The sequence below is a fragment of the Rhinolophus sinicus genome, linkage group LG05 (assembly GCF_036562045.2).
Source record: "Rhinolophus sinicus isolate RSC01 linkage group LG05, ASM3656204v1, whole genome shotgun sequence".
Classification (NCBI taxonomy): domain Eukaryota; kingdom Metazoa; phylum Chordata; class Mammalia; order Chiroptera; family Rhinolophidae; genus Rhinolophus; species Rhinolophus sinicus.
This window is the reverse complement of record NC_133755.1, coordinates 155,336,248-155,363,741: the sequence shown is the minus strand read 5'-3', so window position 1 is coordinate 155,363,741 and position 27,494 is coordinate 155,336,248. Positions and strand designations below refer to the sequence as shown.

Sequence of the window (27,494 nt, the reverse complement as noted above, 5' to 3'; positions counted from 1 at the left end):
GTGTAACTGGAGCATAGTGGGCAAGGAGAGAGAACATGATAAGACAGGAGATGCAGGCAAGAGACCAGAACATGAAAGATCTCATTGGCCAAGGAAGCTGGACTTTATTCTGCCCAGGAGTTGGGGCAAAAAAGCAAATGACTGAAATGATCTACCACTGGCAGGTTGTGCAAAGGAAGCTCTCTGATGGTCCCCAACGGTGCAGGGCTGTGATTCAGACATCCTTCTTGGAGAGGAAAGCTGGTCTCTGCTTAGTTCTAAAGGAAGTGTGGCTGAGGTGCTCTGATGTCCCTGAAGACTGCCTAGTCCAGGCCATTAAGGGGAATGGTCAGCAGGCTACTGGAACGCCCACCTGCCTTTGGTAGTTAGAAGTCCAAGACTTCATGTAGTAATAGAGCAGCCTAGAAAAGCCCGAGATACCAACAATCAGATTCCCTGCAAGGAGCAGAAAACACAGGACATAGTCTCTCCATTGTTTGGGGGAGATGGCAGTCAAAATAAGAGAAACTGTAACGTTCAAATGAATATCCTAAAACCTTTTATTTTTACTTTTATGAGGTAAATGAACTTGGAATCTTTTATTATGTTAACCAAGCACACATTTTTCATTTTTAAAAAAAACGTGCAAGGACTATTATCATTCCAGTAGCCTAAATTTTTAGTAATCTCTCAATCTAATATACTTAACACCGTTTTGCTAAAGAAACAATGAATGAAATCACACCTTCATTTCTATGCAGAAGCTTTTCAGTGCAATTTCATCATTGTAAAATGTGGAGAAATGCCATGTAAATGCCTCATTTTCAACATCTTCTTAGCTCTATGAGCTACTGGGTAAACTACGAAAGGAGAAGGTGCTGTTTTATTCTGGAAAAACAGGATCACTCAAGGTCAAAATAAGAAGCTGAGACACAGGACTGCTGATGTCATCCACCATCCCTGCTGCCTCCAGCAGCTACCACCATAAACCTACATGTACATGGTGTACAAACATGAGCTTGGTCTCTTCCCGCCAGCATCTACCAAAAATAAGTTAGTAGCAGCATATCCGGATGCATAATCCAAGTACTGGTGTTGTAAAAGCTTGTCAATTCAGACTCTATTAGTTCAACAGGTATAATTTTCTTCAATATTACACATTAAAAATTCTAAATTACTCATTAACCTGCTAATTTGCAATAATAACTTGAAATATTAGTGTCTAAAATTCAGTCTTTTCCTCAAAACAACTATGTAGTATTTTAAGACTTTGTTTCTTTTAACTTGTAAATTTTAAAACTATGAAAATTAGGTAAATCAGACTATTCATGAATTACAATTTTCAACTATTTTTCAAGTTAGTTTTACTTCATAATATGTACTTAAACTTAACTTCTTTATCAATACTTTAACAGTCCAATTTATTTCATTTAAAAATTATCCTGCTTTCCATTAAGTCAAACTAGCTCTGCCTTCATTATTTTGAATAAATAAGATTTCAATATTCCTGTATAGATTATATGTATACATAGTTTATTACAAAGCTTTGTACCCTGGTCAATGGAATATATTCTTCTAAAAGTTGGACTATATCATTTGAATAAACAATTTATAAAATAAGACACAAAATCAAATATTATGTTATTTTACTGATAATGTTAAACAAAAGCAATACTAATCCTGAAACATTCTTTTAAAACTAAATCTAATGTAGTAAAATACTGACAAAAATTCTGTCACTGAACATTCTAACTATGTGAACACTATATAAAGGGACGTTCCAACTAGACTTCAATGAGAATTTTCCATATACGTATTCAAATATTTAGAGTTCTTATAAAAGTCTATAAAAACTACAATCAAAAGCAACAGTCCAATATACACAAAAAGATTAAAAGCAAATATAAGAAACAGTGATTATAGGAGGGGGACAGAGTGTTGTTCTACCTCTATTTTCCATTTTTTGGTACTGTTTTGTTTAAATTTTTGGAAAAGCATGTATGTTTTAAAGCAACAGTCTCTGGCATCAAAACAAGAATTACAGGGGCAGTGGCCTTTTCTAAATGACAGACCAGCACCCTTGGGTTCATAGTCATACTAAAGCTGGAAAGATTTCACATTCCTCAGCACACAATGGATCTTTTATCAATATTGGAAACTGCCTTTGTGAGATTATTTGCTAAGAATGGATGGAATTTTTAACATTGAAAGCACTAATTTGATTATTTAAAAGAGCAATGAATAAATGACTAATTAAAAATGTTTCTTGAATTCAGAGATATTTAAATTGTAAAAGAAAAGACCTACATCTAGGGGCAGCTGAGTGCCTCAGTCGGTTGGAGTGTGAGCTCTCAACAACAAGGCTGCTGGTTCAATTCCCACATGGGAGGTGGGCTGCGCCCTCTGCAAATAAAGACTGAAAATGGCAACTGGACTTGGAGCTGAGCTGCGCCCTCCACAACTAGATAGAAGGACAACGACTTGGAGCTGATGGGCCCTGGAGAAACAAACTGTCCCCCAGTATTCCCCAATAAAATTTAAAACATAATAATAAAATAAAATGAGGATTAAAATAGTTTTTTAAAAAAATAGACCTACATCTAACATTATCTCCAGCAGTCAGAAAGAACAAATTGAGTTTGTTAACTGGGGCCATCAGTGCCCAAATGCATTGCCACCAAAATTGTTAGAGTTGCCTTCTCCTTGGCCAACTAATGATTTTAAGTTCTACTTGATTCATACATATTGTTTAAGTGTTTGCATGTTTGTTTGTTTATATAGGTTTTGCTCCACAAAAGAAAAACTTAACCAACAATGAAATGAAACCTGATCCTCATGCCCTTCTTACCCCAAAAAAGAAGTGCATTTTTGGATGGGCAAATATAAAACTGCATAAAAACAATATAATATTAAGTAAAAGAGTATGTCTCAAAAGATCACATACAACAGCTATCCTTTTCATAAGGTTAACTACAAATTTAAAATACATCTACTTTGAGAGAATACAAGGAAATGAACACTGACTTCAGGATGATGGCCAGCTTAGATGAAGGAAGGCTAGAGATGGGATTAATGAAAAGGACAATATGGCTAGATCACTACCAAGGTCCTAGCTTTCATTTTGGGGGATGGATTCCCAGGTGATTGTGGTATTAATTTAAGATAGATAGATAGACAGACAGACAGATGAGAGAGAGAGAGAGAGAGAGAGAGAGAGAGAGAGAGAGAAAGGGAGACCAAGCATGGACCAATGATAAGAGTGTTATGAACCAAGTACTACTGAACCTGAAATGAGATGACATAAAATGACTTCACATGATATGAATGAAAATGAAAGTAAAACTGGTTTACAGTTTGCAGACTAACACCCAACCTGTGATCTCTGCATCGACTCAAAAGTCACTCATCCAGGTTGTGCAATTTTCTGCTTCTACTTCCCTAACACTTGAAGTTGTGCTGCACAAAGGAACCTGTCTCCAATGGATATGAGACCTTGTACCATCATCAATGGACCTTTTGCTTAACGAGAAGTACCTACACAGAAGGGGGGAAAAAATTAGCACAGAGGAAAATGCTACTGACTCAACTGACATCTACTGACTCTGAAATAGGGCTGACAGTCCCCACAAGCCTCTGAATGGGCAACTGGTGATTCTTATTCATTCATTAAGTGTTTATTAAATGCCAACTACATGTCAAATGTCATGTTAACACTAAGATCCTTCAGACTTACAATTAGGACAGCCCTAACAAATACTTAAGCCAAGCCCATCCCTTCCAGACAGCCCAGAATCAACATACTCCTCAGAAGAATCAAGATAACTTTTCAGGCCTTTTCTTTAGCTATTTACCTACACAAGCAAATGCTGAAGCAGCTCACTTATAAAGTGAGGTTGACTGGCTTCCCCAAGTTAAGAGATGTCAAATCTCTACTACAAAAATTGAGGGAAAATTTGCTCTTCAACAGATGAGATTTCATATGAGTGTATTACTGTTTGTTTTTACCTGCTATCTCCAAAAGTGGGTTCATGTGATCTCCTTCTGCCAGCTTCACAAATCCAACCTGATTTTCAAAAGTGTCAATTCCTTGAAAGGGCAAAGTCAAATATTTCCCTTGCAGGATTTCTTCTATGCATGGCTTTAATTCCAAAAGAGCATCAATACCACTGGCAAGAGATAATATATTTTTCAGTAACACATTAAGTAATAAAATATTTAAAAAGCAAACAAGAAATAAAGTAATCAGCTTTAGAAAGATAAAATTTTGATATGTGTATTAATTATTTTAAAGCATAAAACACTTTCAAAATTTAATCTATGTGATTAAAATAAAACTAATATTAATTTTTAAACAAAAACTATGGGAGAACTGAATTAAATCTTTACCTAATTATAATTTATATTGTATTAAAGACATGAAAGAAGATATTATTTCATACTTCACCAAGTTTTTAACAAAGGAAAAACTGCATGGACATTTCAAAAAAACAAAACAAAAAACTGATAATATAGTCCAAAAAAACCTGATACCTACAAGAGTATACATTAAATTATGTGGAAAGCTCTAGATTCTTGTTAAAAGTACTAATACTTATACAGTACTTTTTATTTGTGAGGCACTACTGAAACTTAATATACATTATCTCTTAAAATATAAGTCTCTATAATAAGAAAATTTACTATACTTGGATTCAATAAAAATACAAGTTTGTATTTGCCAACTGCAACTATGTTTGTTGCAAGTTTGTTGTATCTGTTTAGCCTACAGTCATTACAGGGCTATTCTGTTTCAAGTTCTTCATGTGTCTTTATAAAAACAAATGTTTACTCTATTAATGAATTAGACATTACTAGGTTTGGAATATTTTATAAATTAGAATCAGTTATTTCCATTTTAAAAAGGCTTTTGGTAAAGTACTCTATTATGAGGAAAAAAATTAAATCTCACTAGAGGGCAGCAATTACTCAAAAAAGAAATAAGGTTTTTTTTGTGTGTGTGTTTTTGTTTTTTTACATTATGGAAAGGGATTTAAAAAAACCTTCTGGTGAGCCACCATTAAATTAAATTATCTTGATCAGTGATTTGTTGACCAGTAATTACATGTCAAATGTGTGAAAAGAAATTTAGGTATTTTTCTAGATCTTTCATATCTTCAAATTAGTTTTCATATAAAGTTTTTAATGAATCATCACATACGGCTTTCATACTGAGACTCAATTCTGTGTCATAAGGTAATGTCCAATACTTAAAATAGTTCTGGAAATGCCAATGCTCATTATGCCTCCAAATTCAAAAACCTAAATTCAATCTTTCCTAACTGTATTCATGTTCATCCAAAAAGACAGTGTACACATTCCTACTGCATCACTGTCCTTCACTGTGTGCTACGAGTTAAAGCTTGTAAAAACACAGCAGCCACTTCTGGCTCATCTATCATAAATTAGGGGAATTCAAGATACTGATTTTAAAAGTAACTATATACAAAAGTAAGCCATGCTAAATGTTAGAGCTTTTCAGAGACAGTGAATTCTATATCCCATTTTTCTTTAAAGAAATAGGGATGATCTCAACTCAGTGCGGTTTTTCAGTTCTCTAGTAACGTAAATCAATAAATTTGTCCTAATGAGATGTCATCAATCACAGAGTGAGAAGGAGTCATAGTGTCTACGGTAAGTATCAATAACTTTCAAATTCTTTTAAATAGAATATATTTTTAAGAGCAGTTTATGAAAGGACTTTTTTTCCTCAGAAGCTGGAGCAGTGCAAGAGAAAATAAAAAACTTGTGCTGCAGCACCACCTACTGGAAAACAAAAGAAAGTCCTCTTTTTATTAACCTACTAAATAGAGAAGTGACATTAAAAATATATATATATATATTTCATTCTTATAAATGCCTAGGCAGAGACATAATCCATCAAATACCATGACTAAGCAAGGTACAAGGCAGCTCAGAAAGAAATTGAAAAATCTCCAGATTAATAAATTTAAAAATATGGAAATATATGATTTAAATGACAGAAATTCAAGATTACAGTTCTGAAAAAACTCAACAAGATACAAAAAAACTCAGATAGGCACTTTTAATGAACCCAGAAATAAAATCAATAAACAAAAGAAGTACTTTGCCAGAGATTGAAACTTAAAGAAAAAACAAATAGAAATTCTGGTGCTGAAGAACTCAATAAAAGAGATGAAAAATGAACTAGTGAGCTTAGAAAATACAGCTCATCAGATGAAACAAATAATTAGTGATATCAAAGACAGAAATATAGAAATGATGTAGATGGAAAAAGAGAGAGACTTGAGAATTAAAAAAGAAAAGTGAAGGAACTCTACAAGAACTGACTTCATCAGAAAGAGCAATATAAGAATGATGGGTATACCAGAAGAAGACAGGACAAAGGGAACAGAGAGATTATTGAAACAGGTGGTTGACAAGAACTTCCCCAAACCATGCAAAGAGCTGGATCCTCAAATCCAAGAAGCAAGCAGAACACCTAATTATCTCAATCCAAAAAGTCCTTCCCCAAGGTATAGTATACTAAAACTGTCAAAAATTAATGACAAAGAATTCTCAAGGCAGCCAGGGAAAAGAAGAACCTACAAAGGAAATCCCATTAGATTATCATCAGACTTTTAAATAGAAAGCCTACAAGCTAGGTGAGAGTGGAATCAAATATTCAAACTATTGAAAGAGAAAAATTACCAGCCATGAATAATATATGGAGCAAAGCTATCCTTTAGCATTATTCATGGTGGCCAAGACATGGAAATAACTGACATATCCTTTGATACTTGATTGGATGAATTAGATATTGTACATATAAAGAATGGAATGCTACTCAGCCATAAGAAAAGAGAAAAGACTGCCATTTGCAACAACATGGATAGATCTTGAGACTATCATGCTAAATGAAATAAGTCAGACAGAAAAAGTCAAAATTCATGATTTCACTCATATGTGGGCTATAAAACTGAAAGCAACAAGACAAATATACAAACAAAAACTCATAGACACAGAAAACAGTGTAAGTGAAAAAACAAACAAACAAACAAAAACAAAGAAGACTTATTTATGGTAAAATGAGTAAAAAGTATACACATGGAGAAAACAGAATTCTGAAACTGGAATTCAGAGCCAAAGATTGTACTAATATTTGAAATTAAGGCAAGACAGCCATCCTCCAAGGAAGAAGGAATTCTGGCTCTAGACTGCCTTTGAACTTGAGATTGCAACATCAACTCATCAACTCTTCCCTGAGTCCCCAGCCTGCCACATTAGATTGCCTTGTAGATTTCAGACTTGCCAGCCCCCACAACAACCTGAGCTAATTGCTGAAAACAAATCTCTCACATAGACAGATATATAGATATACAGACACAGAGATATAAAGATATCAATATATCTAGATATCCATCTAGATATACAGTCCTTTTGGTTCTGCTTCTCTGGAGAACCCTAATACACCATTCTACAATACACCGGGCACTCCTCTTCTCTCAGGCTTTCATCTTCTTGTGTCACATCTGCTTTGGCTTCTTTTCTTTTAAGAGCATCAGAATAGTTACTTTTTCTTCTGACCGGTGAAGTGAACAGCTAAAGTGAGCCAAACCGCTGCCACTGCACAGCACACAAGACCTGCTCCTGGGTAGATCCAGTTGGGGCAGGTGGATCAGAAGATTGATGTCTAAAGACATGAGGTTCTACTCTTTAAAAGACATAACTACAAGAGTCATAATATATATTTTGAGTTACTAATTTATTGTTTTCTCCCTTTCACTTTCCCTTCTCTTCATCCCCTTCTTAATTCAAGCCTTGCTCTTTGTTCCCTCAGGAGACTATATTTCAGGGTAGAAAACAGAAGTAAACTTCAATCCATTCCGGCTTTGGTTTTCCGGAGAGCTTAGGCTTGAGTTTAATCCAGAGGGCTATGCAGAGGAAACACGAAAGGAGTGATGACACGTACAGAGTATGCCAGAGAATTGGGGGCAGAGCAAGGTGTCTCCACTCCAGGCTGGAAAACGACAATGACTTCTACTCAGCCTTCATGGCACCACTGTGGCATAGGATGTGAGGTGGACAGGTACTCTAAGAACGAGTGAGGTAAAACCAAACTGTACACTGACCTAGCGGAATGGCAGCTCTAATCACTAATAATATCGAGTGCCTACTATGTACCAGACCCTATACTAAGAACTCCTACGTGTACTAGTACTATTATTTTCTCCATTTACTTAAAAAATAAAGAATTTGCTGCAATCAAGCAGCTACTAACAGGCAGCTGTGCCATCGTTCCAGAGTCTTTACCTAGAACCCTAACCTAAATGATCAGACTCCAAAGTGCTTATGTAATTAGCATGGGCAAAACAACTGTGTAATCAAGGGCCACCATTTGGTAACAAAAACATATCTTAAAAGTCTAGATTAGAAAGAATATTTACACAGCTAATTCTGTACATTGACCACTGGAATAAATTATAACAAAGACTACTTCTTTAGAATTTAAATGCCTTCTTGGGTTCGGGTATGTTTACTCATATTAAAGCAATCATTTGAGAAACAATATTCAAAGACACATTACTCACATGTTTATGTCATCATCATTTAACAACTGCATCACTAGCAGGGTAACATGAAAGGAACCATCATTGGTCATTGCCTTGGACATTCGCTTATCTTGTTGTATTATTGCATTTTGCAGGATCTTAATTCCTCTTGTAACCTAATCACACACACATACATGCACACAAAACAGAGATTAGGTGAGCAAAATTTCCTTATGGCAAAATGTAAATCGAGAAGAAAAATAAGCAACCAAAATTAGAAATGTCAAGATTTTTCAACCAAACAGTACTTAATTGTCTACTTGTTCTCAAATATCCTGATGACTTACAAAGCTTAACAGGGTGTGTAAGTTTTAGAAATCATACACTGCTGATCTAAAGAGCATCGAGTCTAACACGCTTAATTTATAGACTGGATCACTAGTTGAGTAGAAAAACTTTCAATGGCCATGCATCTTTTCAGAAACTTGTCCTTGAATATATACAGTATGACTTACTATAAATATGATCTTTCCTAAAAAGTAGTTTTATTCTTGCCACAGAAAGGTCAAACCCGCAGACAACAGTTCATTTCTGTGAGACGTAATATTTAGTTGGCTCCTAGTGAATGCGTCTGAGAACCCATCCTTCATGACCTTGAAGATGTTTTAGGACAGCCATAATTTCAACAGGAATGACTACTGTCATTTTCCCAGACACGTGAGGAAGGGCATCCCCATGGAGACAGCATTGCAAAGAGATCCAAATGTGTATGTTAGAAAAGCAGTTACAGTCTCCATCCAAGAGAAACCCTTGGTCCCTCATCAGCCTTCCCCGCTCACTACCTCCTCTGAACAAGGAGAGGAATGATACCTCTTCCCTTCTCCATTTCCAGTTACATCCAATTCTAGTTGAACAGAAAATAGTTTGAATATGAAATAGCAAACTGAGCAATACCCAAAGAAAAGAACACAGGAGCCCTGAGGCCGCAGAATTAGAGAGAAAAGGAAAGGGGGGAGCGGGGCTGGCAATAGAAGGCGAGTCCATAAAAAGACAGCAGAAATAAGAAACCACAGAATCAGGAGCACAGCAGACTATTCTAATACTCGAATGGCTGTTTTATCCTGAACAATGTTCCCATTATCTGAGAATGTGACTGGGCAAATCATGAGATGCTGTCCGGGGATCTGACTTCTGATGTATCTTTACACCCAAAATAACCTCAGCATTTCCCTATTCCTTGCAGGTTGGAAGAGAGCAACACAAGAAACAACCTGTGTTTTTCTGGTAGGAATTTACATAGCAACACCTAACATACTATGTCACTTCTATGACACCCAAGGAAAGAATACTGACAGCTTGATAAAGAAAATGCTTGTAAGATAATAGTACACAGAGATCTTATGGTCAGTTTTCTCTACTCTACAGAGATAAAACTAAATTGTAAATGTCTCAAGGGCAATACCTATTTCTTCTACCCTGCCACCTCACCACAGTGCTGAGTACTAATAAAAATAATATTGAACTGACAGCAGTAACTAACCTTCATTGTGTGCCACTAGGTTCTAGGTACTATAGTAAGCATTTTACACACGTTATTCGTTCACTGAAGCCTCTCTGCAATCCTATCAGGTAGATATTCATATTATCTCTGTTAACATAAGTTGAAACACAGACGATTAAAAAAATTACTTCAAGTTCACATATCCAAAACCACAAAGGAACTTGGGAAAAGGATAAATTGCAATGCATGAAAAAAGATGAAGGAAGGACCTAGAAGGAAAGAGCAGGAGGGGTGAGGAGGAGGAGAAGCAGCTGGAGAGCAATGGAGTACGAGTTACAAGGAATTTGTTTTCAAGAGGAAACAGGAGAGGGATAAAGATGTTGGTATGGAATTAAGAAACGAAACACTGAGGGGAAAAAAGACATTTAAAGGAGATTTTTAGGAAATCTTACTGGATACTCTGTAATGGAACACACTCTCACTCTCAAAAAACTCTGTAGTGTAAATCTATATTACTCTGCAATGATTTTAAATTTCAAATTTAGAGTTTTTTCCCAGTGCAATGAAGTACTAAGACTGGATTTTGGGAAGAATAACAAAGCAGCTCAAAAGAGTCCAGGTTCATATGGAAAGGGCCTAGCCCTGTGTCAAGGAAATGAGTGTTCAAAAATGTCACACCTCAAAACAGTATAATTACATCTTCAAATCTGAGCTGGTACCAATGGTGATTGATTTAACGGATAATGAAAAAGTGGCTCAGGATTAGAACTTTATTACATAATACGGAGTGCTCCAAAGTAAGGGTGCTGGACCTGCTTCAGAAATCCTGGATTTTAACTGCAGAAATCCTGGATTTTTAACCCAAGGTGCGATCACCTAGTCTCACTGAGTCTTGGTTTCTCCAGTTGTAAAATAGGAATAATAAAGTGTGCATCACCAAACTTAGTGTTGTGTTGAAGATCACAGCAGACAAGCTACATACATAGCAAACTATTTTGTGACCTCTATACCATTGCCTAATATAAGGTATGTAACATTGCCAATTTTATTAAAATCAGCGGTTCTCTACCCTGGGCAATTTTGCCTCCCAGGGGACATTTGTCAATACCTGGACACATTTTGGTTGTCACAGCTGTTGGTTTGCTACTTGCATCTCATCGGTACAGTATCTGTATTTTCATAAAAACTTAGTTTTCATTCTAAATTAAAATACTAATTACATATGTCAAGACAATGCTCCAAAAATTCCTTCTAGTTGGATATTCAGCATCTTAGTGTAATGTCCTACATGGTAAAATAGTTTTAGACCATCCATATCTTTGAATTATCTATTAGCTTATAAAGTTGCTAATTACAAACTGTAAAACACTTTGAAGACTATTTCTCTGAAGTCACACAGTACTTACAATGCAGGGTTAACCTCAAACCTATGAAAATTCTAAAGTTAATCTAATCAAATAACATATTTCTAATTATACTTTGATGCACCAAATGAATTTATATATTCCTTGGTATCAATTTAAGATTTTTAAATGCTTTTTATTCCTAATTACATTGTTAAAAGATAAAAAGAAATATACTTCAGAGTCTTCGCTGTATGCCATTAAAAAAAGTACCGAAGTCATTAAAGGCCAAAGGAAATGAATTTTTATAGCTACTGTTTAAAATTCCGTAACGCCATTAAACCTATCTTGCACCACAATCCTCAGTCATTGGCAGAATTGCACAATACACATTTAAAAATCTAATACTTTAGAGTCATATTAAATAAATTGAAAGAAACTTTTAAAAATAAAAGCTTTATTAAATTCTTAAATATTTCACTCACTGAATAATTTATGTGTTCAGAGAATAAATGAGACACCCATCTACTGAATCTCACCACTAAGCCATATACTACATGCCCAGAAATAATTCAGTGAGAAAATTTATTTTTCTCTTTTAAGCTTTCTAATTGACTCAAAGCATATATGAGTTCAAAGAAAATGCCTTAAAGTTGATGTGCATGTTACACTGTAGTGCACATTAGAAAAACGTCTTTGACCTCATCTTTTTATAATTTGCTACCTAAGTTTTCTTCAAAATCAAATACTCTTATTTTGCTTGCTTGTCTACAACTACGAAAAGAACTTGGAAAATTGATGATATAGTAATAACTAGAGTAAAACTGAAAAAATATCCTCAAATAGGAGGAGTATTTTATCTACCAAGTGCTTAACACATGTGACGAAATCAAATGCTTTCACAATTACATTTCCCAGAAACTGAATGCACAAATCTACTTTCATATTTTCCTAAAACCAGCAATTTTTCACATTAGGAAATGATGAAAGATAGAGTGTAACAATTGCCTTTTAAACCCCCTAAAGAAAATCATATTTTTCCATTAGTATAAAAAAACTTACAAAAAAAGTTAATACACTCCTAATTTCAATCAGCTCCTGATTGTTCCCTTACAGTTTTTCAGTGTTGATTTACCTTATATTATTATTTCTCACAAGGGAGCATATAAACTGGCCACTTAAGAAACATTTAAGATTTTTTCATAACTGCATTTTTTCTTGTCTATTTTTACTTTTTAACTAATGTATAATAGCAAGTAATGGAAAAACATACTTTCATATACTTGCAATTAGGATATTTTTATGTAGCCATTCTAATTTATTTTCCAATTCTATTTTTTTAAATACGAAATCATGATCTTCCATTAATGAAGAATTCAAAACGTCTAAAAACAGGTTTAAAAATCAAAGATCCATGTAAGTCTGTATACTTTTTTCTTTAAAACTAGATGCCAACAAGTAGAGGCCAAAAGTAGAACAACTCATTGTGAGTGTGCTAGCTTCCAAAAGCTTGTTTGCAGGTCACTTAATTGAAACTTGGAATAGAGTCTCCCATTGAAACAATGTTATAAATGCTGTTTCTTTTCCCAGGCCTTCCCACAACAGCTCATAAGTAGTTTAAAAAGAAAATTAACATTAGATACTTGAAAACAAGCAAACAAAAATGGTGTTCATACAAAAGATATAAAATGTATCTCCTAATATCCCATTCCTACCTCTCCTCCTTATATTTGTATATAGTTTTCTGTCACATACAAATTTCTTGAGAGGGAAACATTAAGTTATTTGCTTTTGAAACCTATTCCCAGGAGTACAAGTCACCCTACCTCCTGCAAGACAAACAACTGCTGTTGAACCTATATTACGAAACCAACATTTGTAACATTGTATTTATTATTTATAATGGTCCATAACTTAGTATGCCAGAAGCACATCTTTGCCCCTGAAATGACAGTATTTTGTGCATCTACTCTTGGCCAAGCACAGTTCTAGATAATGGGAATGAGCTGAAAAACTGTAAGGAAGACAAACTAACAAATGTCAAATGAAAGGATGACAAATGGCAAAAAGAACGCTATAAAAGTTGTTTTTTTCCCCCGCTGGGTGGGGACGGGGGTGGGGAATGACCTAGTCAGGGTGGTCACAGGGGAGAGGCTTGAGCTGAGATTTTGGCATTAACAAAACCAAGAGAAGAAAGAAAACTCCCAGCCAGAGAAAAGAAGGCTTTCCCGGGGACAGAGGCAAGTTTTGGGAAGGCCAGAGGGGCTCAAGCAGAAGGAACAGTGGCTGAAATGGAGAAGGCAAGACCATGTAGAACTTTTCAGAATATGGTAAAGACTTTGCCTTTATCCTAATGTCAATGGGAATATAAGCAGGGAGGTGACATGTCCAAAGTTGGGTTTAGAAAATAATCATTATCACCTCCATTTTACACCCTGAAAACACTGAAACTACAGAAATTAGGGAACCTCATCTATATCCATAGAGGAGTTTGTGACCCAGCTGATCTGTCGAACTCCAAAGCCTGTATGTATCCTTCCCACTTTCTATACACCTTTTAGAAGTTGAGAAGCAGAGACAAAGGCTACACCTGTTGACAGGGTGAAAAACAAAGACTAACTTGCACAGGATTTTCTCTCATCCCCTCCTGACTCTCACGTTTGTGGCCCAAATCCTGAACTAAGTGGTGGAAAGACAGAATTTTCTCTTCCCTCGTTCCTCGTAGGTCCCTTCGCCACCTGCCTTGCCCCACCACATCGTATCACTCCACCAGTCTTCACTGAAACAGGTGAGAAGCCAGGATAAAGCGAGGAGGGGTGGGGCAGGTTACAATGAGAGCCAAGAATTGAAGTATGAAGGGAGAAGATAAAATGAAGGACCTAGTTAAAGCAACTTATGGAAGTGTAGACTGATCCACTCTGTACTGGAACAATCTCTAAGCAACAAATCAAAATAAGGGACATGGAGTCTCTTACAATCAGAAATCATATGTCTCTGGGGAAGTCATTTGTCCTGTTTCACATTCAGTTTCTTTAGGCCCTGCTCTGTTAAGCGGCTTTGACTTCCTGCTCTCTTCTAGTTCCCGTATGTACACCTGATCCTACATTTCAAAGAAAACCTATCCAAATAACTCACAACTATGTTTAATATAATATATACTTGTTGATTACATTAAAGTTAGTATCAACTAAACACTTTTAAGGACTATTTACAGTTATTTCACAACCCACCAGTATGTACTAGTATAATCAAAATATGATTCTTTACTGCATCGAATTCTAAAATCTTGTACTTCTAGGTAATACAACTTCTCTTTTTACATATCTTCTCACCCTGGCTAAACTATATCTCACAGACTAGATATTTCCTAGAATGCCCCAAAAGATTTCTTTTCTTTTGATATTTATTTCTTTGACTTCAATTTTGTTTGATTTTTAAAAATTCATTAGCATTCCCTAGAAACATTTTCGTTACATAAGGGGAGAGCAACTTGAAAATGTGCCTGGTAAAAGAGATTATCACTCACAATCAAACAGCAATTCAGATCGAGCTCTTAAATTGGGCCAAGATGTGAAAGCACTCAGTTTTCAAGAGAAGTGAGGCATTTCAGTTCCTACCTCCCTGCCCTAGCCCATTTAATTATACTGTAGTTTTCTCTCTCAGCCACATATTAGGAATGGTTTCTCAGTGTGGGCTAATTGGCTGATCTGATTTCCTATTGCTCATACCACATTAATTTTTTCAGATGTTTAATAGATTTCTACTAAGTCTGTCATGAAATATTAAGTTGATACAACAATAAGTTTTTAACAAATTATGTTGCAATCATCATAAACAAGACTAAACAGCAAGATATCCCAGTTGATTTTCCCAGCAGACTTCAGAATTCTCTTTTTCTACCTGGTCACTGCTCTCAGCTTCTGAAAGGCTCCTCTGTTGTGGTGAACAAAATGCTTAGAAAGCATCTTGACATGCCATCTGGTAATACTTTTTCAAGTGGGTTTTGCAAAATTATGTTTTAAATATGATTGTTTCAATAATATTTTCAAAATTATTTTAAAAAATATATTCCCTTTTTAAAATAGACACAGTCTCTGCATGGCCCAGCTAAAATGCCACCAAAGACTCTCAAAAACTGAGAGCAAATGAGCTTACCAGCATTTAGTGTAGTTTACATGTAATTTATAATTTTATTGCAAAAATGTTTAAAAAAAAATAGCACCTCTTTGTTGGTGATCGGAATGGATAGGAAATAGTTGGGTTGATAGTCTTTGTGCTTTTTTTTCCTCTTCTTTATTTGATCTTTACTGAGCCATTCATTTCCTTCACTTCTCTCCAAATTTATTTGAGGTACATCGGTGACTAGAGGAAAAAAGTCAAAGAATAATATATCTAATTCATTAAAACAAAGATAATATAGTTAGGGTAAAAAAGAAACAAGCACTGCTAGTAGCAATCATTCATAACTGTCATTTTAAAATCGAAAGAGTTGGAAAACTCTTCTGTAAAAGACATCACAGTATATATTTTAGGCTTTTCAGATCACACGGTCTCAGTCAAAAATACCCAAGTCTGCTGTAGACAAAACACACATGAATAGGTATAGCTATGTTCCAGTAAAACTTTATTTAAAAAGCGGAAAGCTAGCCAGGGTACTAACCTCTGATCTAAAACTTCACTAACAACCATTCTCTCCTCCATGCCAGTTTTCGTGATACTACAAAAGGTTATTTTTCCACCCATCATGTAGGTATATTTGTGACTCCTACAATACAACCATTTGTAGCAGTGCCACTTAAAGTTTGGTTTGGGGCCAACGTCACACTACAAATTATTTGTTGAAAAAAATTAAGAGACAGCTTTAGAAACTTTCACAAAAATTAGGCAAAGTAATTTTGTCTATTGAATTTTTATTTATAGTCTGTTGGTCACTTTTTACATCATTTTTCTAATAATTCATTTTTTATTTTTTTGTTTTGTTTTGTTTTTTGGTGTCTTTTTTTTTACAAAAGAATCAGTTGGCAGAAAATCGGAAATTTTAAAAAAACAAAACAGGTCCTGGACCATAGATCATTTGAGAAGCACTTAGCACACTTCTTTTTAAAGTCATCTTTGACAGACTCACTTACCAATACCCACAATTCTAATTACAAAGCTAAGTCCCCAGAAATAATTACCAAATCAGTGGGAAATACCATTATCTCCCTTTTTACAGATCAGAAGTTTCCATATGCGTGCAAAACTACCATTAATTGAGTTTTCAGGCTGTATCTTCTTGAACAGTAGCTTACTATTCAAAACAGACTGCCGCATGGAGACTTTGTAAAAACACAAATATTTTCTGAGGCTTGATTTTGCAAAGGAGTGGGAGAGAGGAATCACCTCACCTTCCATTCAATCCCATGAGATTGGTTTCATCTTTGGATCATCTCAAATAAACCACAGTGACCCCCTGTACACAATGTCTTGAGAAGGACCATGGGGAAGATCCAAGCTTAACCAATAGCATAATTTGTGTGCGCCTGCCTAGACAACCCTGACCTTACTAAACCTCTTGTATTACATGTGATGAAATAGAAGAGCAGAAGAACTTTTCAAAACTGCTCAATGTCACAGAGTTAAGTGTGATAGCGATTTCTACTGGATTTCTTCCAGCGTCCTTTCTACTGGATCAAACTGCTACTCTACTGCAGTTCTGCATAAGGAGTTACTATTACACACAAAACCAAAGAGACATAATCATCCTTATTCTGTTGCTCTTTGAAATATCACTAGTAAACAATTTTTAAATGAATGTCACAAATAGTATTTTAATGCTAACTTCTACGAAAAACAGTCAAGTATGTTTAAAATTTGAAACTAGGGGTTTGTAGAAAAAGACATGCTTTATTTCTAGGACTAACATATATTTGTGAGACCTAGAAGATAGAGGTAAATTAAGAGCAAAGTGACCTGGGTTATAAGTCTGACTGTATCATTATGAATTAAGACAAAATCACCTGGTGTGTTGGTGCATCTATTTCACTACTACATTTTAATGTGGCTAAAATGATGTGTCTTCACAGAGAATACATATTTGAAATATAAATTATTAGCTTCTTCATACATGCGAGCTTGTTGGAACTTTAGAAAGTCTACAGCTAATAGTTTGCAGCATTCTCATCCATATTGTGAGTGTTGTCTGTACTGCTTCATATGATGTCACTGAGTTTTATTTCCCATGCAATTTTTTTAATATGGAAAATCAAGTCAATATGTTGATGAGCTGCTTATAATTTTAGGTATTTAAAAAAAGGTTGCACATCTGATCGGAGTAACACAACTACATATACTAATTTTAAAAAGAAGCCACAAAATATGCTAATGAAGGACTACATATAATTTTAATGGACTTATAAATACATTTCTAGCCCACTTCCATCTGCTCTTAGTAAATTGGGAGTCTAGAAATGGAAACCAAACTTAATATAGTCTGGAACCAGAGTGTGTGGGAGGGAATCCTGGCTCCCCCATTTACTAGCTGTGTCATCTGAGATAAATCACATGAACTCTCTTTATTTCAGTTTCTTGCCCTATAATTTGAGGATAATAATAATAGGGTCATTTTGAAGATTGAGTTAATTAATACATGAAAGATCTTAGACTACTTCCTGGTGTAAAATATGCAGTATTCTTAGTTATTATAATTATTAGATATTACCCAAACATAATTAGGGATATAAATCTATATCTGCTAAGATTATTTAAGGGGCTCCAAAAAGAAACTGAGATGATTTATAAACTATAAACTATCCATTGTATTTCATTATAAACTATCCATTGTAGTTTATCCATTGTATAAACTATCCATTGTATTTCATTATCCAGACAATCATAGCTCTATGAATGTGGAAAATGAAGAGCATTCTTAACAGTTTTTTTAAAATATAATATTGGGAAAAAATTTCAAAAGCAAAACACGCATTTTTTTTTAAGTAAAATTACAAACAGAGTCTAAATAATTCCCAGCATCCTTCCTCTTATATATCATTGTCCAAAATCAGGACACAGGGCTAACGCCAAGCAGCACAGGAAGCTGGGATAGTGAGTATCTGGCAGTTATCCTATTTTACCTATGTGAAAAAAGTAATCTACAAAAGGAAAAATGGAAGGGCTACTGGCAAGGCAACAACTAATGTCAGTTTCAGTCCCATAAAGGTGGCACTAGAGAGTGAAAAGGGCACTGACCCAAAAACTAGTCTTCCAACAAGCATGCTTCCATCATGTCGCTTCATTTGTATCTCTGAGAACTTAAAAATCTGGCCAATCCTTGGAGACATAGCTGATTCTAGGTCTGGGGCACAAAATGTACCAGAGAAGCATGGAAATTCCAAGACTCCAGGGAACATGTCAGAAGGTCTCAAGACCCAATCAGAAAGTCCCCTGCACTGGCCAAAGATGGGACAATTTGAGCATCAAATAGAATAATACCTTCAATGGTATGAAGTACTTCAAGTAAATTTAAATACATCAGTTCAAAGTAATACGCAAAAGAAAAATTAAAACCAAACATTCAAGTCACTTTTGGAGGAGTCTAAAGAACTATTATTCTAAAAATATGATGACCAAAAAAAAAATCAAGCATTTACCCTTTCTTTCCTTATAACCAAATAGTCATAGAGGAAATCAGTTACCTAAGGTAAAGTTCTTCATAGAAATTTTCAACTAATAAATGCAAAAGGATAGAGTTAAAATGTCACCATTGCAAAATCCTTACTGGAGTATGGATCAAGCCAAAGATCATCAATGAAAAATCCATTGGATGGAAAGCTGACATGAACTTTAATAGTGGGTACAGCAGATGACAAGATGGGAAACCACTGATCAATCTAACATCACAGAAAGGCAAGACAACCCCCTTCCACACAGTCACGGTCACACCGAGCTAGTGCCCAGGCCTGGAATCGGGCTGCAGGCTCAGCCGTGCCCGCCGTCTCCTGCCGCTTGCTTTCCAACTATGGACACCCCCCCACCCCCACCCCCGCAAAGTGAGCGAGCTTCGGACCTTTGTGAAAATGTGTAAGCAGGATCCGAGCGTTCTGCACACCCAGGAAATGCGCTTCCTGAGGGAGTGGGTGGAGAGCATGGGGGGTAAAATACCACCCGCCATTCATAAAACTAAATCAGAAAAAAATATCAAGGGAGAAAAAGCAGATAGTAAGAAGGTGGAGGAAAACATAAAGACAGATGAACCATCAAGTGAGGAAAGTGATCTAGAAATTGACAATGGTGTGGTTGAACCAGACATTGATGCACCTCAAGAAATGGGAGATGGAAATGTAGAGATAACTGAGGAGGTGATGGATCAGGCAAATGATAAAAAAGTGGCTGCCATTGATGCTCTAAATGATGGTGACCTACAGAGAGCCATTGACTTGTTCACAGATGCCATCCAGCTGAATCCTCGCTTGGCCATCCTGCATGCCAAGAGAGCCAGTATCTTCATCAAATTACAGAAGCCAGATGCTGCCATTAGAGACTGTGACAGAGCTATTGAAATAAATCCTGATTCAGCTCAGCCCTACAAATGGCGAGGGAAAGCACATAGACTTCCGGGCCATTGGGAAGAAGCAGCCCATGATTTTGCCTCTTGCATGTCAATTGGATGATGATGAAGATGCTAGTGCAATACTAAAAGAAGTTCAATCAAGGGCTCAGAAAATTGCAGAACGTGGGAGAAAGTATGGGCGGAAACGTGAAGAACGAGATATCAAAGAAAGAATGGAAATGGTTAAGAAGGCTCAGGAAGAACGTGAGACAGCCCAGAGGGAGGAAGAAGCCAGATGACAATCAATCAGGAGCTCGGTATGGCTCTTTTCCAGGTGGCTTTCCTGGGGGAATGCCTGGTAATTTTCCTGGGGGAATGCCTGGAATGGGAGGGGGCATGCCTGGAATGGCAGGAATGCCTGGGCTCAGTGAAATTCTTAGTGACCCAAAGGTTCTTGCAGCCATGCAGGATCCAGAAGTTACGCTGGCCTTCCAGGATGTGGCCCAGAATCCGGCAAATATGTCAAAGTATCAGAGCAACCCAAAGGTGATGAATCTCATCAGTAAATTGTCAGCCAAATTTGGAGGTCAAGCGTAATGCCCTTCTGACAAATAAAACCCTTGCTGACGGAAAAGCAACATAGGTCACCCAGCGGATGTTGCAATAATACAAACCAGTGTAACTCTGACCTTCTCAAGTAGAAAGCTGGGGTGCTTTGAAGAGAATCCCTACACCTCTGCCCCAAATGCAGCTGTAACATGTTATAGTGGTTTGCCATAGGGTATTTGTTCAGATAATGTTTTCCTACTAGGAATTACAAACTTCAAACACTTTTAAACCTTAAAAATATTTAAAAACAAATTAAAAGGGTATATAAAACCCTACATTTTTCTTTACTAAATAAAAAAAAAAGCAAGACAACCAAATATGATGTGCCTCCTGATGTCACACAATAGGAAATTCAAAAAATTTTAAAGTGTTCTTGTCAATATTTTAAAACTTAATCAAACCTCCTAATCTAACTACCAGTTCACTGGAAACACAAAGGATAGAGAAATACGTTACATGAGCATAATATGGATACCTCTATACAACTTGATTGCTTCAACAATAAACACATATACAAAAAAAGAAAAAAAGGAGAAGACCTATACATAAAAAGAGACTGAAGGGATGTATCAATCAAATATAATGAATACACTTTGGTTTCTAATTCAAACCAGTTTTTAAAATATTATGATTTGGAGAAATGTGAATACTTACAGGATATTTGATTACATTAGGAATTACTGTTATTTTTTGGTGTGTTAAGGATGTGTTGGATATGCTTTTTAAAAAAGATTGCTTATCTTTTAAAGACACATGCTAAAATATTTACAGATAAAATGATGTCTGTGATTTACTTTAAAATAACCTAGTGAGAAAGAGGTGATGAATACATGAGGCTCATTCTAACATTCTACTTTTGAATATGCTTGAAAGTTTCTACAGTGAAATTGAAAAGAAACAAAAAACGAAAAAACACCACACAACCCAGGGGCAGGGGACAGGCTGATAATCTCTGTCTAGGATATCTTCTAGTTCTAGTTTTCTGTGACCTGTGATAAAGATACTACCTGTTAACTGTACCAATTAGGACATTTCCTGGTGAAATTTTTAAATAAAGAATTAAATAAAATTAACATAGTGGAAAGAGAATCCTTAACCTATATTCTAGTTTTTCCTTTTTCAAACTGCAAGTATCAACCCACTGGTGGGTTACGAAACCAACTCAGAAGATAATAATAGACTTTTTAAAAACTGGACTGGAATAGAATGGAATGGAATTAGTTTAGACAGTACATTACTTATGGTAAGTGTAAGCATTGCTTCATGAAATTCGAGGTTTTTGCATATTCATGTGTATTGGATAGCAATATAAAATGTATTTCTTACTGTAACTATAAGACATATAATCATTTTTGCTGTATTTTACTCAATACAAACAATATTATGAAGAGGAACAGACTCAATTTTGATGCCAATTTTACAGATAACATGGTAATTAAAACACCACTGAAACTTTCAGAATTTTAAGTTGTCTTATACCTTATTTGTTTAAAACTAAATTGTCCCCCTGTCTGTAGCAACTATTTTGCCATTTCAAACATTCCATAAGTCCATTTTGCAGACATCCAGAGAAGGAAAATCATAATCTCTGAAGGTGATACTATTAGTTATAATATACAACTCTTAACAGTTCTGGTATCATGAGAGAGACATAATGTAAAAACCCCAGTTCCGAATACAACCTCTTGGTAAAAATAAAGAAGCACAGGGTATTTCTAAATTCCCTTAGCTTCCTCTAATCTTACCAACAACTATTTAACTTTCTTTTCAACTGGATTATCTAAAATTTTCTTTTGGCAGGAATCACAGAGAAAAATACCTGATGAGAGCTGGGAAAAAAGAAGAATCCCATGAGTATTTATTGCTATACTTGTTTTATTTAACCTTGTAATATATTTCTTTTTAATTCAGTAAGTCCTTCTCATTTATAGTCAACTTGTTAAACATCAAACCCAATATCTCTTTTCTTCTATTTTCACATCTTCTTTGTCTTTTATTTGTAAAGTCTATTTGTACAGCCAGAATATAAAATCCCTTTATTCCTTATTGAACTTCATTTTATTTCTAACATTGAAATCATAGTGTAAGTTCTAAAATGCAATTTTCTATTACTTTTTATTTAGTTCATATGAAAATATAATGAACAAAGTATTCATGTAATGTCTAGTTTACTAATGAAAACTTTAAAGATCAGTGACCATAGGAGCAAAATGTAAAAAGCTTTAGCCATATGCGCTGGGTCTTTCACTGGATTATTTAGAGTAACTTTATTGTTTAGAAAAAACAATGAGTTGCAATAGAGCTTGTAAACCCATCTCATAAATTTCATTTATTACACTTGTTAATTTTCACAATGATTTCAGTAGTCATTTAATGTGCTCTAATGAATCTGGTCTTATTGACAAAGGCTGTAACTTTCTGACCTATGCATTTGTTTTTTTCACCTAAAGCACTACATGTCATTTTATTCCCTCAAAGAACTACAAGGGAATGAATTATGGGAGAAATTAATTTAATTAAGTAGTCTATCTGTTATTGCTGGTTGACTGTTTTCACACTTGCTCCTAGCCAAAAAGCTCAGAATAAACTAGATTTTGTTTTGATCTTCTTCTCTTTTTTTCTTATACTACTTAAGCAAAGTTTTTGAAGTAATCACTCCTCAAACTCCTTAATTATATGTCTTAAACTATTACCTTCTATATTTCATAGAGTTATTTTCCCTTACTATCTGAATAATCTTTGGCAAATCAATAAAATATCTAAAAAAAAAAAAAAAAATTTTTACCCTCCCACCCACATTGAGTTTCTGTGAGGATTAAGAAAATGTGAAGAAACTAATAAAAAAAAGTTAAAAAATAAATAAGAAAATATGGAGAATTTAGCATTGTGCACGAAGCACTCAATATGATTAAAAATTATTGCTCAAGGGGAATTTTTTTAAATATTTAATTTAGCAAATATATTTAGGCAAAAACTTTGCTGAGATTAAATGAATAAAACTTTACAGGGGTTAGTTCTGTGCCACACACTGTTATAAGAACTTTCCCTATATTGATGAGTTGAATCCTCTCAACAATTCTTGAGATTGCTACAATTATAATGCCAATTTTACAGAAAATGAAATTGAGCCTAGACACTTGCTCAAAATACACAATATGAAAGTATAGAAGCAAATTTTGAAACTTGACAGTCTGACTCCTCAGCCCTTACTTTTTCATTTTTTTAAAGGATTTTTAAAAAAATGTTTACTGAGGAATATTGGGGGAACAGTGTGTTTTTCCAGGACCCATCAGCTCCATGACAAGTCATTGTTTTCAATCTAGTTGTGGAGGGTGTGCAGCTCAACTGTAGGTCAAGTCCTTGTTTTTGATATAGTTGTGGGGGGGGGGGGGCAGCTCACTGGCCCATCTGGGAATCGAACCGGCGACGTTGGTGTTATGAGCACTCTGCTCTAACCACGGAGCCAACCAGCCGCCCCACAACCCTCACTTTTAACCACCACAGTTTAACAGTATTAGGAATATCTTAGAGGATAACAACATCAGAGAAATGAGTTTATGCAGCTCTCTATTATTTATCGAATCAATGAAGCTTACACCTTTACAAGCAAGTTTTTAACCACATTTAAAATGTTTAATTGAAGCATTTCATAAAAAGAATGATGCATTCATAAATTTGAAGATCAGAGAAAGGAACAAAAAATTCGCTCATAAACCTATTATTACAACACAACCACTATTAATTTTAGTGACCGATCAATAAAGTATTTACACAATTATAAACAAACAGCACATACATTTCCCACAACTTTTTCACTCTACATTTTATATAGAAAATGTTCCCTGTAATAGTTTTCAGAAATATTATTTTCATAATATATAATTGCATAATATGTAATTTAAGGCACTTGTCTAGCTTATTCAACCATTCCCTAATCTTGGACATTTGCGGTTTTTCCCAATATTTTTATTATTTAAAAAACATTGCGACACACATATTTATGAATTAAACTTGTTTCCACAAGTAAGATCATGTCCTTATACTAGGAATCCCATGAGTGGCTCTATCTTATGTGTGAACATTGCCGGAGATCCCAACAAACTCCATTCTAAAATGACTATAAAAACACATTGTCTGAAGCAATGTAGACATGACATGAAAATCACTGAGTATTATTTTTAAAAGATATTGTCAATCAGGTAAGTCACAATCATATTTTAAGGTGCATCCTTTGATACTTATGAAGTTAAAGAACTTTCCATATATTTGTTTACTAACTGTATTTTATCTTCTACAACCTTTTCCCAGCACAAATAATAGTACCAGGTACATAGCAGGCATTCAATAATTATGTGTTGGATGAGTTAATGTATCTATTGGGCTTTCCTATTTGTTTTCCTGTTGTTATTTTGTTTGTTTGTTTAAGTATCAACCTTCTGTATAATTTTGGACAAAAATTTGCCATATGCCCTTTCATAATAAAATACGGAATATGCTTTCCCAATCAATTACAGAGAAGGCATAAAACATAACTTATCCTTTTTAAAAACTGACTGAAGATAATCACATACTATACAAGGTATTGAGATTCCATCCTTTTTTGATACAGCATTTTTCTATAAAAAAATTTTTTTCAGGTAAAGGTTAAGTTTCAATTTGTATTTTAAAATACTTAACAAAGTGTTTTTAAAAATACAACCTAATAGTATTAGTTAATAAATAACAAAATTATCATTTTCCATGTCGCTAAAATCTCCAATAATTACAAGGTTAAAATTCTATGTAAGGTAAAATAAGAATTATAATAATTTCAATATGAGGAGAACCAAATTCTACTTAGGAAATAAAGGCATGTGACTTTAAAAAAAAATAAACTCATTCAAATACTTTATTTTGAATCCTGATTTAAATGTGGCTTGTTAGTTAAAGACTGTGATTGATTCTCTTAACAGAGTAAAGTCAATTAAACTAAAGCTCTCCACAAATTTACACTCTATAGGAAGCACACTAAGGTATTCCCATCAGCAGTAGAGGAACTCTCCATTGCAGACTCCCACTCAACTTTTAGAGGCAGGACTAACAGTATACCAATTTTCAACATGGTTTACTGGGTTTCTAACCAACTGACCACTGACACTTCCCCTTGTAAAGGGAACAGACCCATCCAGATCCCATCAACAACTCACTAATACTGGATTTTCTTAGATCATGTCTGACCTATAAAGCTAGAAGACGTGGCTCAGGTTATACTCGTATGGCTTCCTCAACAATTCTAAAAGATTTTCTTTTGTATATGCATTTGGATATTTTATATCTAATATATATTTATATTCTAATATATATACACATATATAAATAGCTAATATATTTTATGTTTAATTCTCACATAATATTCTAACACATTTTAATATCCTAACATGTAGTCTCTTCTCAAAAGCAAAACAAAAAAACATAAAGACCCATTTCGGCCAACCAGAGCACACGACACCTAATCATGATCCCCACACTGAAGGTAACACAATTGACCACTGAGACACTCAGAAACAAACATTTGGGGAGTTTTCTTACTGGCAAGGATTCCCCTTCCCACGGTGTTCTTGTTAGCGCTACTTTCCCCATCAGTCTGCCAAGGGTTTCTATCTGCAAGAATTTCTTGGCAGTTAACTCACAATTTCCACCCATCAAAGGAAACTGAAAGGACCAAAGACAACCAGCTACTTGAGAATTTTAAGGTTGCTGTCTACCACAGAGACATTCAATTGATTCAATTTCCATGTTACTAAATGTAAGAGAAAGTCCCAAATCCACTGGAGTCACAAACTAATTGTCCTGTGTTTTGAACACAAATACTATATCTACCTAAGGGTTTAGGGGTTGACAACAAAAATCCCAGTTTTTGTACATTTCTATAAAAATCTCACTGTAGAAAAACTACTAATTTCTGGTTTGCAAAGAATTTTACTATTTCTTCCTTGGTGTTTTAGTAAATACTAATATAAAAACCAGAGACCAAGTTGTCCCCAAATAACTAAGGGATATGTTTCAAGGTTTAACAAGTAGCATTTGTACATAATTTTACATTTTTTAATTTCCTTCTTGCACAGACTACCTCTTTTGATCTGTACAGTAATACCATGAGGGATTATCCACATTTAACAGTTGAAGAAGCCCAGCTCAGTTTAAGTGTCCTAGGTATCACAAGAAAAAAATGAAGTAACCAAAACTTAAAACACAGGTTTTCCGTTTCTCTTATACCATTGACTGTGTGTAAGTTGGAGCTTGGAATTTGAAATATATCTTCCCATAAAAGTAATATTATGCATAGTGGTTTGGAGTCTAGACTAACCCACAAAAACTTTTAACTGACAAAGTCTGAACTATCAAAAAGTGGTATAATACTATATAGCTAAAAATGGACCTGAGCCCCTAACTTACATGCATAATGTCGTTTCTTTGATAAAAATGTACCATATAATGCAGAGAAAAGATCCCTATTCATATGAAGAATTGGCAAGTCTTCCCAATGTCCGTCCTCTGAAGCAGCAGCTATACTTTTCAAAGCACAAATGGACCACAGAACCACTGACAAATCCCTTTCCTTCTTTCTCGTCCCAGGGACCATTGTTTTTCCTCACCAGTGCAGATATAAGAATACATTAGCTACAGAAATACGATTTGCTTTCTGGGATTCTGGTGGTATCACTCTCAATACCTAGCAGAAGTAGTTTGTTTCCCATGTATTAGACATGTGTAAGTCAGAAGTACCTGTAGCTGGAACGATGAACAAGTTGAACGTCTTGTTCCAGTCTGACTTACAAGCTCTCCAATGGGAGTGATTCAGAAACTGCACCAGGGATCAGAGGGAAGAAGAGTGGATGGGAGATGCCCACCTGGGCACATTGGCATGATTAGGGTTTCCAGGCGGGAATTACCACCTGTTCTCAGGAATTTTTTTCGCTTTCCCATTCCCTAATCCTGAGATACAA

General features: G+C 35.1%; 1 protein-coding gene and 1 pseudogene across 12 annotated transcripts in view; one reads left to right on the top strand and one right to left on the bottom strand.

Moving 5' to 3' along the window:
- The window catches only part of AKAP7 (A-kinase anchoring protein 7), a 108,575-nt gene that overhangs the window by 72,909 nt on the left and 8,172 nt on the right, over positions 1-27,494 (bottom strand). For all 12 annotated transcript variants that reach the window (XM_019729389.2, XM_074333590.1, XM_019729379.2 and 9 more), the window contains 3 exons: positions 15,595-15,734; positions 8,568-8,704; positions 3,985-4,145 (listed from right to left, as the gene is read on the bottom strand). In XM_019729389.2, the coding sequence (XP_019584948.2) occupies positions 3,985-4,145; positions 8,568-8,704; positions 15,595-15,734 (438 nt within the window). The remainder of the gene's footprint in view (positions 1-3,984; positions 4,146-8,567; positions 8,705-15,594; positions 15,735-27,494) is intronic.
- Positions 18,624-20,496, top strand: LOC109446240 (hsc70-interacting protein; annotated as a pseudogene).